This window comes from Rhinatrema bivittatum, chromosome 4 (genome assembly GCF_901001135.1).
Source record: "Rhinatrema bivittatum chromosome 4, aRhiBiv1.1, whole genome shotgun sequence".
In the NCBI taxonomy this organism is placed as follows: domain Eukaryota; kingdom Metazoa; phylum Chordata; class Amphibia; order Gymnophiona; family Rhinatrematidae; genus Rhinatrema; species Rhinatrema bivittatum.
The window spans coordinates 325,073,740-325,090,191 of NC_042618.1; the positions used below are offsets into that span (position 1 = coordinate 325,073,740).

Here is a 16,452-nt window from a genome sequence, read left to right on the forward strand (position 1 = left end):
TTGAAAACAGATGCCGGTAAAGTAGAACGTCGGTTGTCGGACCCGCTGACAGCCAGCTCTACCGCTAATAAGGAGGTGCTAGGGTCATGCTATTGTCCCTAGCACCTCCTTGTTGGTGTGCCACCTCAATTAAGTAGAGAATTGTGTGCCCAGGAGAGGTGCCTGTGCGCGCATCGGTAGAGCAGGCGTTCAACACAGAGCGCCCCCTCTCCTGCGATTTTTACAGTATTGGCTTGATAACAATTTTTCTATGATTGGGTAGTCCTTTCTACTCACCTGAATTTTCTACTAAAGGTTGCCTCTGTTTTCCAGTATCAATCCATCATATTGTCTACCTTATTCCGAGATTGCACGTCCATGAAGGAGAAAGAGTGCTTCATGCCTTGTATTGTAAGAGTCTTCATTTAGTATAAGAAAAGAACTCAACTGCATCACCAGGTTTCACATCTGTCACTTATGCCACTAATAGACTTGGTGTCAGAGTCTCCTAACCTACTACATTGTTCATTTGGATAGCCGAATGCTTTCAGTACTACTACACATTACCAGGATTGCAGATCACAGTCTCAGTCAAAGCTCATCAGCTCAGAGGTCTGCATTTTCCTGTTGCTCATCTTAAGATAGTATAGTTAGAGTACATTTACAAAGCTGCAGCTTGGTCATCGGTTCACATCTTTACGTCCCATTGCTGTCTGAACAACTTTTCAAGGACTGCTACTACCTTTGGACAAACAGTTTTGGATAACTTGTTATCGCAGTAGTCTATTCTTCACGGTGGAGTTTAGATTGCTTATTCAGTAAATTCTCTGCTGCAGCCTTCAGCTTGGGACTTTTCACATATCATGGCTAATTCGGTTTGCTTATCGACGTAAAAAGCAAGTTTCCTTACCTTAAAGTGTGTTGGTTTTTTTTCTGTAAATAGCAGGATGAATTAGCCATGAGATGCTTACCCACCTTCCTGGAGAATCGACCTACTAGTTATATTTAGCTATGATATAGTTGGAGGAGGCTCTTGCAGATGTTCAATAGAACTCAAAGCTCTACTAGCTAGGAGAGTCAAGTCCATTCAGTGCTGCCAGAAGATGTTGCCCACAGATCATGGCTAACTTATCCTGTTATGTAAGTAAAACACTGTTTCTGGTAAGCAAACTTGCTTTTTCTTGCAATAGTTTGATGCCAGTTTAATTCTGCTCAATGAAAAACAGTTGGAAATATTATTTTGCATTTAGAACAATATTTTTTGTGCAGGCTGGCGACATACGATGTTACTTGTCATCTTGCACAAGACATTGCTGAAAAGATCCATGAACGCAATCGATGTCAGAGACGTGGAGAGAATCCAGCTAAGGTACTGTATTCACTTATGAGGCCTATTTTTATGGTAACATCAGCAAAAAAGTTTCTTTTCAAGGTCTGTTGACTAAAATTACTTGGAAAATGAAACTGCACGCTTGGGTTTGTTTGCACAGTTTCATGTTATAGTTGTTTTTTATGTTCTTTTGATGCAAAAGACTGATGGGTGAATTTTGACATCACCAGACAAGAAGATAATTGTTTGATGTTAGCTGTTTGAATTTCACTGTCAGCTTAGCAAAGGGTGTGCTAAGATGGCATTCTGTAGTGCAGTTACAGGGAACCAAAGAGCATATAAAGAAATGGTAAGTATTATTGAGCTCTTTTTAATATATAATAACATAACAAACAAAATTCAGTATTGGGAGTAGAACTGATGAAACATTTAGCATATTTTTTTTTGATAACTTGAAGTCTTGGTAGAAACACAGGTGCTCCCGTAGGTGGATCTGTCTGGTAGGGAACTTGGAAGCCTGAATGCAGGTATTACTGATTATTAAGATTATTACAGAGCTTTGCGGTTGGTCATGGGAGGTGGGTGCAGAAAGGAATTAAGTAGGGATCTTGTATGCTCTTCTTTCCAAGAAAGTAAAATAGGAGGAAGAGAGGTGGCTCAGTATCAGTACTGTGCACTGTCATGCTGTGGTCCTGGGGTAAATCCCCAAGTCAGATCTGCTGCTCCCTGAACTGGCTGGGGAGGCTGTGGAGAAAATTTTAACTAACAGTTTTTACTGTAAAGCTTCAAATAAGAAAAGAGCTTAATAGGAGCATTACACTGGAGAGAGCTAAAGGAAATGAAATGGCACAAAGGAAAGAAGGATATTTAGGTTACAGATCACTACACAAAAGTGATTAACATGTCCCAGGTTGCTAGGCAACTCTTCCTCCTCCCCTACAGGGTAGATGAGCTGCAGAGGTAGTAGCTAACCCTTTGCTGTCTAAGTGAATAATCTTCTGCTGTCCTTTTTCCAACAAATTATACCTTTTTAATTTTCAGAGCTATTCAGTTTTGCTTTATTTTAAATTTGAGTCAAATGGTGTGGTTGCCATGTTAATACATTAGCTTAATATGTTAACACATTTTTCCAAAACGTAATAGGATAAAAAAACAAAAAAGATTTGCCAAGGCAAGGAACAATTTAGCCATACAGAATTAGAACACAGAAATATTATAGTATCATAGTCCTTGCTTATATTAAAGTCCACCAATTTGTGGAAGATCAAACTAATTAAAATTAAAAATGATAGTATACAGCATAGGAAGAAAAACATATAACAATGTGGAAAATAACTTCAATCTAGAAAGAGTGTACTTGGGAATATGGTTTATCATTAAGTTTTACATTTGACTAAGTTTTTAGAGTTTCATTTCCTTCATCAGATCAAGTACATTGAGCTGATAAAAAGATTTTGGAGTCGATTGCTCTACTTTCCAAACTCAAGTTCAAAGCAAGTTACATTCAGGTGCAGTGGGTAGTTCCTGCCCCAGAGGGCTTACAATGTAAGGGCTGTGTTTACTAAGTAGTTTTCCCATAGACACAAAATGGGAGAAAACCTTTAGTAAATGATCTCCTAAGTTGGTCAAAAGGCAATGGAGGATGAAGTGACTTGCCCAAGGTAATAGGGTGCTTCTGGATGAAGCAATATTTGAACCTTGGCTTCCTTGATTCTCGACCCACTGCTCTAACCACTAGGCTACTCCTCCACTCTTAAAAGCTAATTACAGGTATATTACATTTGTCTAATAACTAGGTATTGCCTAAAGTTCGTTTGACTTTCTTATATCTACCTGTTTTCAATTTGAAATCTGTTTTCAATTTGAAAAGTGTGAGCATACAATCAATCTTATAACTTCTTTGGCATTATTAAACACACCCTTCAAATCATTCTGAATGTAAACTACTCTCAGTCTACTTGCAAACACAGAGGAAAGACATGGTTCAGCTAACAGAAAGGGTTCCATCATAAAATGTGTGTGTTTTCACAACATACACAACATAATGAACGCCTACCGATTTCTGTTGTACTTTACCATCTGTTATATAACATGTTGTACTCAGAAAAAAAAACCGTGCAATTCATAGGATGTCACAGAACTGCTGATCCCTCTCCTTTGGCCACTGCAGAAGATATGATTCATTTTAAAAAATAATAATAAATTTAAAAAGTAGAAATGGCTGGCTAGCTAGACTCATCACTGACTGGCAGAACATTCCAAGATGTCCAATACATATTTTCATTATACACAAGGTTCAAAAACACCTGGGAATGTTTGCTGTCATAACAGGAACGTGGGACTGAACAGCAAACATCTGATTAGTCAGGTTTTTTTTTTTTTTTTTTTTTTGGACTGTGAAAATGGTGCTGACAACAGCATTTTCAGAATTTGTTTTTGTTTTGCTGTGACTAAATTTACATTTTTATGGGGACTAGTATGTTATCTTTATGCTGAATGTTTTTTTTTCCTCTGAATTTGCAGATGGATGGGTCATGAATGTTTTTGAGGCTGATATTAAAAAAAAACCCCTGAACTCCTGAATTGAGGGCCTTAAATTAGGTACCTATTTTCAGTCAAATTTGTCCTGCATGTTTTGGCTGAAAATTCACCTAAATTTAGGAGCTTAAATGTATTCCTGCTATTCATTTGCTTAGTTAAATTCCTAAGGAGTTAATTAACTAAACATTTTTCCCATAAATACTAAAGTAAACAAGCCCCTAAGTTAAATGTTTAGTGCACCTAACCTTTTCCCTATCCTTTGAGGTGGCTGACCAATCACAAAAGGTAGAATATAAATAAATGTAAAAAATAATTCCATTTACTTTTTAGGCATCTAAATTTAGGTTTCTGTTTAGGGACTCAGCTTTAGTAAATTTTTCAAAATAGCCAATTTAGGAGTTAAATATGAAAGAAAGACTTGGAAAACAGACTTCATCTCTAGTCATTTTGTTGTTCTTTCAAAGCTAAATTTTAATTGTCAACCAGAACCTATTATCTCACATTATTTAGCTGTAGGTGCATAAACCTTAAATAGTAGTATTCATTCTTGGGAGATGGCTAATATTTATCAAAATACATTATGACCATTGTAATTTTCAGCTGTCTTTCTTTGCTGGCTTTTCTGATAGGCCCAGCGAAGATCAGAGTACAGTCAGGGGAAGTACATGAAGTGCAGGCTTACTGTGAGGATGATGTAACAATGTGCATTGAAATGGGCCATTATTATGCCCTAAAGAGAACTTGGGATAAGCACAGAGGATCTGTGGAAGGGCTCCCCTCAGTAAATGTTTTGGGGTGTAGATTTGACTTGACTTTTGTCTCCTTCCCAAATATTTATTTATTTATTTATTTATTATTTTTGTTATACCGAGTTTCATGATATGAATCACATCAACCCGGTTTACAATTAACAATCTGAATAACTGCAGAGAGTAACATGGTAGAAACATTTCCCAATTCGACATCAAATATAATAAGAAACTTAACAAATAAAAACATTGTAACAATATTTAGGATGTGAGAAAGTTACAAAAAACAAGGAAAAATAACTAGGATCTGAAAGGGGAGGAAATTAAAGAAAGAATATTAACATTTTAGCCAACGGTATGGTTCCTCTTTATTTTCATTTAAGTAGTTTACACCTCAGTTCTACGTCTAAATCATCAAATTATTTTAGTTTTCCAGCGTCCAGCAGGGCTGAATTAGCCATTTCATGTGTGATGTCATTCAGTGACACCAAATGAACCCTTTTCTTCTGGCTCATAGATGTTTTGCTCTACTGAGAATATGTGGGAATTCCTATGCGGGTGCTGCCTCGTGAGCCTCCCCAGTCCTTCTTTTGTCTGAGCTACCCCATAGATGAGGACCTTTTCTCTCTGTTTTAGTCTCTTTATATTTTGTGCTATTTTTAATTTTTTGACTTCTCAACACTTTTTCATGTTGTCTCATTGCCTTGGCAGCTTCTCAATAGCATTCATCAGTTTTCTGACAAAAAAGATGTCCAGCTCTACGAAGACCTTTGTCAGTGGCTTCAAGTATCTACAATATAAATGGGCTCTGACCGGCCCACAAATGCGAAGTAGAGAGCAGCTCTACTGCGCATGTGCGGACAGAGCTCTGATCGACGTGCTGACGTTACACGCAAGGAAGAGAGATCGGACCAGGGTGTGTCAGAGGGGAGGTCTGACCCAGCATGGCAATTTCTTATGTTCTTATGTCTGCTCAAATGGGATGTAGATCTACTGAATGCTTTTTCACCACTTCCACTAATAGCTAGAATAGTGTAAAAGATACTTAAAGATTAGACTCACTTGATACTCATTGTACTAGCATGGATTAGACAAGTGTGGTTCTCATCCCCTTTTCAATTATCCATTAGCCCACCGATTCCTCTGAAGCCTGATCTGACATTATTGAGGGCCATGTGTACCATCTGAACCTTCCCTCTCTCAGCTTGAAAGCGTGGATGTTGAGCAGTAACTAATTGCTTCACTATCCCTATCCATGGAAGTTGAAGACATTTTGGTTTCTGCCAAGAAGCCTTCAACCAAAAGGACTTACAACTTTAAACTGAAATGCTTTTTGAGAGAGCTCACGGAACCTGCTTGCTTTTGAACCACAGGAATTGTTGCCATAGGGGTTCTCCATGTCTTCCTCTGGTTTTAGTGCATCTTTGTGCCATAGCAGCTTACCATATTCAAGTGAATGGAAAAACAATATCCATTCATCCTTTAGTGTCAAAATTCATGACAAGCTTATGGCATTCGATAGGGATGTGCAGACGGAAAGTATTCGTTGGATTCGGTATTCGTCGGGACCCAAATACATTGCATTCGGTCAATGGGGGGGAAACCCGATCCGTCCATTAGTTGAATTCGGTATTCGTTTCCCATTAAAGTTGTAAAAACAAAAAAAAAACCCCCACCCCAACCCTTTAAATTTAATTAGCTACAACCCCACACCCTCCTGACCCTCCCCCCACCAAGACTTGCCAAAAGTCCCCATGGGTCCTGTAGCGATCTCCTGCACTCGCGCCGTCGGCTGCCGGTATTCAAAATGGAGCCGATAGCCTTTGCCCTTACTATGTCACAGGGGCTACCGGTGCCATTGGTTGGCCCCTGAAACATGGTAGGAGCACAAGATGGCGCCGGCCGTCCATTGCTCCTACCATGTGACAGGGGCCGACCAATGGCACCGGTAGCCCTTGTGACATAGTAAGGGCAAAGGCTATCGGCACCATTTTGAATACCGGCAGCCGACGGCGCGAGTGCAGGAGATCGCACCAGGGACTTTTGGCAAGTCTTGGGGGGGGGGGGGGGGGTCAGGAGGGTGAGGGTTTTAGTTAGTTTTGTTTAAATTTGCTCCTTAAGACAGGGAAAAATTCGGTAATGATACGTTGCATTCGTGGGGGTTCGCCATGCATTTCGCTGACCCATGAATGCAACAAATAGGGACCTATACATTGTGGAATGCGCATTTGTTCAAAACGAATGCACACCCCTAGCATTCGAGGCCTACAGTAGCCAAACCACCAGTGCCATAGGATATGTGTAGTATTGCCACGGCTTATGAAGCCTCCTTATGAACCATTGGCGTTGGCCTCCTTGAAATTCCTCACATGGAAAGTAGTATTTTTAGTTGCTATTATGTTGGCTAGAAGAGTCCATGAACTTCAGATACTAATGCATTTTTCATCATATATGCAGTCTTTTCTACAACAGAGTGGTGGTCTGCATTCGCCTCAAGTATGTACCAAAATGTGGTTTTGGCTTTTCATATAAATCAAGCCATTGTGTTGCCCACATTCTTTCTCAGGCCACATGCATATGGAGAGAATGCCCTACATTCCTTGGATTGCAAAAGGGCCTTAACTTACTATCGAAAGAGAATTCAGTCATGTCATCAGGCCTCACAAAGTTTTGTCTCTTATGATCTTAACAGATTGGGCATAGCAGTTGGCAAGTGCGCTTTGTCTAACTGGCTACCAGACTGTATCGCCATTGCTACTCTCTCACAGACTATGTCAAGGCTCATCAAGTGAGAGCCATGGCTACCTCAGTGGCTCATCTGAGAATTATGCCTAGATATCTGCAAAGCTGCAATTTGATGGTCAGTTCACACCTTCACGTCCCATTACTACCTGAACAATTTATCAAAAAGTGATAGTAAATTTGGACAAGCAGTTTTTTGTGCAGCTTGTTCACCTAGTAGTCTACACTCCATGGTGGGGTTTAGCTTGCTTTTTAAGTAATTGCTCCACTGCAACTCTCAGCTTGGGATTATCTGCATGTCATGGCTAATTCAACCCTGTTTATTGATGGCGAAAACAAGATTACTTACTGTGAACAGTGTTCTCCATAGACTGCAGGATGAATTATCCGTGCTTGATATCCGCACACCTCCCTGGATAGTAAACTACTGAACTAAAGCTCAGCTCTATGACCAACTGAGGGGGCTGATGAGGCAGCACCTGCATGGGAGCTCCCGCACATTATCAGCAGAGCAAAAACTTTGCTAGGAGAAAAACAGTCCATTTGGTGCAATCAGATGATGTCACCTATGTTGCATGTCATGGATAATCCATCCTGCTGATTATGGAGAACCCCGCTTATGATAAGTAAATTTGCTGTATACACATAAGGGTTTACATACCAGCCCACATAATTAAGCACAGTCAGAAAGCAAGCCCTTCTTCTGTATACTGGCAAACTGATTAAAGCTACTACCAGCTGGCTTCTTAAATGGAAACTCCCTACCAGCTCTTGGGATGTCTGATCCAGAGACTGATGTGTCTCTTCCTGATGGGGGTCAGTCTGTTTCTCTTATTGGTCACCTGCCAACTGTTTGCTTTTCTACTTTCTTTTTCGTAATTGCTTTCACCTGTCCCTTAAGGCCAAATTTCCTTAACTAAATCTCCCAGCAGGCTTTGCTGAAGAGTGATATCTATTTCTCTCTGGTTTCTCAATCTCCCTCTAATGGCCAGCTGCCGTCATTTCGGTAAAGACATATGTCCCCTAACCAGATCCTTATGTAGAGGATATGACATTAAAACTTGAGATCCTGTACTGCATCAGAAAAAAGACCCTGCATTGCATCAGGAATGGGCAGACTAAATGGTCCTGGCAGTCTCTGTTTGCTGTCATTTGATATTCTTTTGTTTCAGATCTTCCTCCTTAAGTCATTTGCACTTTATGAAACTTACATGCTTATCCTTATCAGAACTCCATGCAGGTCGTCATGGTACTTGGTGTGTTCATACTTTTACAATTTACATGAACAGGTGAAGAATGAGCTCTGGGAAGGAAATGTTTAGAAATCATTAGTTATGTATTTAAAAACAGGACCTTTCATTTTCAGTTTAACCTGTTTTTACAGAAAAAAGTCCCTGTTTTTATTTTTACTGATTTTCACCTTAATTTTGTAATGCAACACACAGCCCCTGGAGTTTTCCACTCACACAAACCAGTATGATCTCTGGTCTTTCTTTCCCAACCTTCAGATCTCTGACCAGCATAGGAGCAGAGGCCTGGCCATGCTTTACACTTCTGTCCCACAAAATAAACCTGAATATTTATCCAGAAAAACAATGAGTTATGTGTAATAGTGATTGTATCTCCATTATAGTTGTAATAAACACTGATAAATTCCGGGGAGGTAGCGAGAATGCTTTGAATATGAATTAAACTAGGACAAGAAAAGAGAATCCAAAGAAGAAATGCACAAGTCAGTATTTTAAGTCTTCTGCATAGCATTACTGCTTTAATAGTTATCTGGATACTGGTGTCCACAGCATGCAGCGCTGATGCTTTGTGGTGCATGGGTGTTTGTGAGGGTTTGAATGTACAGCAGACATCTTTTTGTATGGTTTTTTTCCTTCAGGTGAATATGGCATTAAGAACCCTCTTGCAAAATCTCAAAGAAAAGATCGAATATCTGAAAGATTCATTGCTGAGAGCTGTTTCAACACGCCAGATGTATCCTTGCTTGTAAATGGTGTCTTGGTGTTCTATCTTCTTTCTCTTAAAAAAAAAAACAAAAAACTGTGTCCAGCTGTCTGTCCATGAAGCTAATTAATTTGCCCTAGGTTCACAATTTTGTCTCGTAGCCTTGAGCAATATTTTAAATTGAATTTATTTGATTAATTTGTTTTGTTACTTAGATATTTTATTTATTTAAACATTTTTATAAACTGCAAATCTATATAAATAAAAATGTTAAATAGTTTGGACAAAATCGCTAATCTCAGAAACCACTGAACCGATTGCTTTCAAATTTGGACACAACCTTCATTTCACATACAGGAAGGTTCTTCTGTACTTACATTACAGATATGTCACACCTGTGACAGGTAAAATAGGTTTAAAATTTTTTTCCAGAAAACAGCGACATCTGCTGGACGTAAGCGCCATCTGTTACACCTTACACTAACACACGCTACACTAATCATTTCGCCAGTCCAGGTCCACGTTTCACATCCACGTTTCACATAAAACGTTTCACATCCATGTTTCACATAAAATATACTCACCACCCTCCTCACGCCCCCCACACACATGCCAAATTGATTTACTTCCCACAGCCTCCCAACACACACAAAACCACACTCTTCACACCCCCCACACACATGCCAAATTTATTTACTTCCCAGGCCCTCACAACACACACAAAACATGACAGAAATCCGGAAGGCTCCAGCGGGGGGCCAGGACCGGTCCGGAACACATCTCCTGCACTATGGCCATCAGCTGCCAGCAATCAACATGGCGCCGACGGCTCTTTCCCTTACTATGCCACTCGGGGACACCAATGGCGGCAGTAGCCCATGTGACATAGTAAGGGCGAGGGCCCCTCGGTGCCATTTTCAGGACTGGCAGCCAGCAGACCTTTGCCCTTACTATGTCAGAGGACCTACCGCTGCCATTGCTCCACCCCACTGACATAGTAAGAGCAAAGGGCCGTCGGAACCCGTTTCAGTGCTCGCAGCCGATGGACCAACACCAATACATCGCTCCCGGACCGTTCCTGAACGCCTGCTCCACCGACTGACATTTTTATCAGGTCTCGGGGGGTCTGGAGGGTGGGGGGTGGTGATGAATTTATTGTGAACATCTTGGGGAGGGGTCACGAGGGGGGGGCAGGTTTCATTCATTCAGCAACTCTGGGGGGGGGGCAGGGAGGTGGGCTACTGTTTTTCGCATGGCTGGGGGAGGGGGGCAGGAGAGTGTGGGTGGTTAGTTTAAGAGAACTTTTCTCATAGGGTTGTTTTTTGGGGGAAGGGGGAGGTTCACACACAAATACATACACTAAACTTGCACAATCTCGGGAACGCACCAAAATAGCCCTCCCCAGACCACAAAACAAATTTGGAAGTGCAAATTTGGTTAGGCACTCCCCTATTTGGCTACATAACGCATACAGACGCCCAGGGACAGACCACAGGTAGCACCAACAATTTTAATTTCCCAGATCTTGGGAGGGGGCAGGAGGGTGGGGGGTTATTATTTGATTTAAAGGGTTGGGATTGGGTTTGTGTTTTTTTTTGGGGTGGGGGGTTCCCACAGAAATAGAAAGACAAAGGTTTTCTGATCTGAAGGGTAGGCAGTAGGCGGGGGGAGGTGACAGTGAGGGGAGGGAGAATGAGGGGGGAGGTGAGTGTCAGGGGAGGGAGAATGAGGGGAGAGGTGAGTGTGAGGGGAGAGAGTTGGAGTGGGGACAGGGGAAGGAAGCGGGGGTGAGTGACCAAGGGGGAGGATGATAAGTGACTGAGGTAAATGAGCAAGGGGAAGGGAGGGTAAAGAACCTGACTCTGCCACTGCAACGCGTGGCCGGGTACCACTAGTTACAAATAAAATTGAACTAAGCAATGTGCCTTAAAACATTGTTGTGGATATAGATCAAAGTGTAAAAGGATGGAAACCCAATTAATTTGAAGAGCTTGTAAGCTCTTAGCTGCACAGTATACCTTTATCCGCATTTTTTAGGCCTATAGCATAGTGTTCCCCATAATTGAAACATTTTGGTTCTTCAGCAAGCAATAGTGCCTTTTTCAGAGGCAGCAGAGCTCTCGACCTTTTGCTTTGTTCCATGCAACATTTTTGGTCCTTGTTCTTCCCATTGACTCATTATTTATAATAATGGCCTAAAGTATGTATGTATTATACAGTACGCCTATATGTCAGATATTAACTAGCAACAAAGTTCATAATGGAAACTGTTACCCTTGCAGGAAATATCTTGTAATGCCAAAGATACAGGGTAATATGGCCTGTTGAGATTGGCATGTCCTCTTTTGGGTGAGCATTTTGGTTCCAAAAAACAAAGGCATGGCTGGTTCGGTGACGTAGTAGTAATACTGCTTGCTGCCATATGGAGGGTTCCCAATTTGATTATCTGATTGGGTTTTTCACACCCCAGGTCACCTGGAGCTGAGGATACTGCAGAGGCAGCGTACACCATCCCCAGGAATAGGGGTGGGAAGGAGTCATGCTCATTGTTAAGGGTGACACCTGGTGCCCATAGTGCATGACTCCCAGCCTCAGGACCGTTGCTGCAATGGAAGAGTGGGCCTATTAAAATAGGGGGAAAATCCTTTTATAGTTGCAAATGAAAGATCATAGCGCCAGGATCCCAGTCAGGGTCTGATTTTCAGCTGGAAGGAGGAATTACTGCCAACCACAAAAAAAAAAAAAGAAAAGAAAATCATAAGCTTGCAATAGGAAATCATCCTGAGTAACATAGTTTAAAAGGAAGTTTCTTAGCGTCCAGACAGATAAATCTAGAATCAGTGGGTTATGCACCTCTACCAGCAAATGGAGTTGGAGCAAAGCTGACATCACAGTACATATACCCCTGCAGTGACTTCAGCTCACCAGTATTCTCCGTCTCTAGCAGATGGTGGATGTGCATCTCCCTACTGGGGATTGCTTCAAGTTTTAGAAGGAGAATGAAGAAGGAAATTTAATTTGCCCCCGCTCTCCTGTGGTGATACCAAATGGTCCCTGCCCCAGTTGAGAATTCCTAAGGTGATTCCCATGGTGCCTCAGATGAAAGGGTAATGACATCATGATGACGGGCATTTTGAAAAATGATTGTCGGGGTAGTTGATCCATATAAGGGAAATGACGTTGCAAAGACAGCCATATTGGAAGTGCTGTCAGATGAGAGAGAACCATTCGACCTTTTCATTTAGCCCAAATGGTTCAGTGGCATGTAAATGAAAAATCCAACGATTTTCTTTGTAATTCAACTGTGACGATCTATCTCCTCCTCTCCAATGGGGGGGAATGTGTTCAAGGATGATCCATTTGTAGTCATCGAATGAGTGTGCGTGTAGAATGCTGTGTTGTACCAAAGGGGCTTTGATGTCTCTATTGTTGATTCTGCTTCGATGCTCGATGAGTCTGATGCGGATTTTGCGCCGTATGCATCCTACATAGATTTTGTCGCATGGACATTGTAACGCGTAAATTACAAAATCAGTGTTATAATTAACTGCATGTTTATTTGTGATTTGGAAACCTGTTTAGGGATCTTTCCATCGGGAGCCTACAATGGCTGAACCACAGAATGAACATTTTCCACATACTGTTTGTCCACCTGATTGTGAAACAGAGCGAACTTGGGGAGCTGCTCTGACTACCCTTTGCTTGATGTTCAAGCCACGAGTGTATGCAAACATGGGGGGTTCTCAAAAGAATGAATGTGGACTGAGTACATGCCAGTTCTTCATAATGGCTTGTTTGATGTATGATGTGAGCTCTGTATATTGAAGAACACAAATTAAACTTGGAGTTTCATTGCGTTGTTTGTATTGTAACAGTTGTGTCCTGTCTGAAAATGTTGCCCTCTTATGTGCTCTGCGAATGACGCGAGCAGGATAACCTCTTTCTAAAAATCTGTTGTGTAGGTGTTCGGCTTGAACATGAAAATCACTGGTGTCTGAACAAAGCCTGTGGAGCCGAAAAAATAGGCAGAAGTGCATCTTCAGGAGATCTCAGCCTCGTACACTGTGGGAAAAGACAATGTAAGAGCTGACTTTCTCAGCAGACAGAGTCTGGATACAGGAGAATGGGAGTTGTCAAATAAGTGGATCGCTGGGGCCTTCCGTTTCTGGACCTGCTGGTGACTTCTTGAAATATGAAGTTTCATCACTTCTTCAGTCGCAGGAGAGACCAAAAGTCCTTGAGCATTGATGCTCTCGTGCAGGAGTGGCTGGAGGGTAAGCTACTGTATGCCTTTCCCCCATGGCCCATGTTGGGCAGAATGATTCCCTTGGCTGCCGACTGGTTGTGCTATTGTCCTCTTGCATGGCTGTATGTTCCAGGGAGTACTGATAAGTGTCAATCCAGTCCCTAGACTAGTGTTATTACACTCTTTGTCTGAGCTCAGTGTTTTCCTGTTGGCTGAGTGCTGGAATGGTTATCTGTTAATAATCAAGTTTTGTTAGTTTGTCCACAGTTGGCTTTTGCAAAGAATACTGGCGGACTGATGTCACTGCAGGGGTGTGTGTATATATATATATATATATATATATATATATATATATATATATATATATATATATACCGTGAAGTCAACTTTGCTCCATCTCCATCTACTGGTAGAGGTACATAACTCATTGGTTCTGGATTCACCTGTCTGTACTAAAGAAAAGGAAATTATCAGGTAAGTAGTAATTTCTCCATGTTTAGCAAAATACGTACTCGGCTAAGTTCCCCAAATTTTCAGGTAAAGTTCCCATTCACCAGGTCCCTGAATAGGTTGTGTGTTGTCTTTTGCTGGATCAGTTATGCTCATTTTCTTCTTAGTTTTAAATAAATAAATAAATAATTTATAAATCGCTTAGTCAAAGTTTAAAGCAATTTACATTTAATAAAATCCCACTGAAATATTATATAAATATTATGGTAGATGATTTGTATTTTATTTTCATTCTGCCTTATGTTTTTAGTGTGATATTTTAGATTTGTAATCTTTTTTTTCTTTGCCTGCTTATTTATGTAAATGTTTGATTTATTATTTTATATTCGTGTAATTTATATGTTCATTTCACTTACTTCAAATTCACTTCAAGTTCATTTCACTTATTTCAAATAAATAATATCGAGACGGTGTTTATTTTTTTTTTATCTTGTGCATAACAAACAAACCTCCCTCATCTTATAAATGTGGCCATACACCTCCTATTGCATAGGAGGCTGGGTGGAGCCCATCTAGCTGGGTTGAAGATTGCCCAAAAGCATCATTGGCAATGAGTTGTGCTTCCTAGAGAGCATTCAGCTAACCTGCATGAAATGATGGTTACAATGCTAAACAGCAGTACTGTAATTGAATTGGACCTCCAGGAAGGCTGGGAACTGAATTGAGGGACCATAGATAAACCCAAGCTTCAATGAATCTGGTGGGGCCAGGTTTTAACATGAATGGGGACTACTAGCAGAAATGGAGGCCATCATTATAACAGATTTTGGGCATGCTTGGGGAGAATATGGAATCTTAGGGTTGGGGGTGGGGGAGGTTCATCAGAAGATGTGGATAGAGGAGCTGGTGTTGGTTGTATAGGGGAACATACATACATATTTACAATGTGCATGAAAATCAAATGCTCAGACTAGATGAGCCATTTTGATCTTTATCTGCTATCATTCGCTATGTAGCCATGTTGTGCTGCTGAGCTACATTGGGGCAATGGAGTCCAGCTCCTGGCAACTGTAGCTGGATTCCCGAATCTAAGGGGACTAGTCTTATAATTGTACTTTATAATTGTATTGTGCCTTAACTCGATGCTGGAAGAACACAACTTGAGGGAGACAGGAGGCAAAATTTAGTGGATGATCTTCTCACCCGAGAAAAACAACTTCAGGCATCTTATAAGAATGAAGGCACAGAACCTGATCTGATAAGGTATGTTGAATTGCCTGTTTTTAAAATGTGGGATTTGTTTAAATTCTTTCTTGACATGTTCCTCTGAAAATATTTCATGCATTCTAGCTTATTGATTTGCTGTATTTAGTTTTTGGTTCCACATTTTATAGGAGGGATGTAAATTGTTTTGAATTTATCCTTTGTTTAAAAATAAAGATAAGTTGTCTGATGTCTTTTGTTGGATCAATACCAGTTTAGCTATGTAAACTTTTTTAAAATCTCTTAAATGGATCCTTCATGAGATAATTTTCTGAATGGGGTAGATTTTCAAAGGGTTGCACGCGTAAGATACGTGCGCAACCCCCGAAAACCTACCCCTGCCTCCCCCTGCACATGCCCTGGGATGCGCGTAAGTCCCGGGGCTTGAAAAAATGGGTGTCCGGGGGCGGGGCGCCGGCCCGGAGGCGTTTCAGGGGCGGGACCGAGGGGATGGAGAGCCACTGGGCCGGGGGATGGAGAGCCGGTGTGTGCTAGTTATGCCTGCCCGGAGGCAGGCGTAACTTCTTCAACAAAGGTCGGGGGGGGGGTTTTAGTTAGGGCTGGGGGGCAGGTTAGATGGGGAAGGGAGGGGAAGGTGCGGGGGGGCAGAAGGAAAGTTCCCTCCAAGGCTGCTCCGATTTCGGAGCGGCCTCGGAGGGAACGGAGGAAGGCTGCTCGGCGTGTGCAAGTTGCACAATTGCGCACCCCCTTGCTTGCGCCGACCCTGGATTTTATAACATGTGCGCGGCTGCGCACGCATGTTATAAAATCTGGCCCAATGTCCATACATAAGGGGCTTGATATTCAGCACCACAGCAGGATAAGTTGGGATTTGCCCTGCTAAGGGTCGGCATTTGCATTTAGTGGTGGTTGCTTAGCTGGATAACTGTTTATCTGGCTAAGTGGTGGGTGGGATGGAGGAATTTCAGGATGTGGCTACTTATCTGGCTAATTTAGCTTGCTAAGTGGTAGTAATCATACTTATCTGGCTAAGTTAGCCAGATAAGTTAGATCTGTTATTGAACAAGTCCAGCTAACTCATTCATCTGGGTATATTCAGCAGCATAGCCATGCCACTGATTATCTTGGCTAAGTTGGCCGCATATGTTTATCCATCTAACTTTATTGGCTGGATAATGTTTGAATAAGGACCTCATGGCCTCTTGACTGTATAATTGAAACAATGCTGAAAGTCATGA

At 41.5% G+C, this 16,452-nt stretch overlaps 1 protein-coding gene across 6 annotated transcripts in view; it reads left to right on the plus strand.

Moving 5' to 3' along the window:
- STX8 (syntaxin 8) overlaps nt 1–16,452 on the plus strand; it is a 604,909-nt gene that overhangs the window by 74,209 nt on the left and 514,248 nt on the right. For 5 of the 6 annotated variants that reach the window (XM_029600328.1, XM_029600323.1, XM_029600324.1 and 2 more), the window contains exons 2-4: nt 1,249–1,348; nt 9,230–9,324; nt 15,143–15,253. In XM_029600328.1, the coding sequence (XP_029456188.1) occupies nt 9,236–9,324; nt 15,143–15,253 (200 nt within the window). In that variant the 5' untranslated portion in view covers nt 1,249–1,348; nt 9,230–9,235. The remainder of the gene's footprint in view (nt 1–1,248; nt 1,349–9,229; nt 9,325–15,142; nt 15,254–16,452) is intronic. The other variant, XM_029600329.1, reaches the window with a different exon arrangement.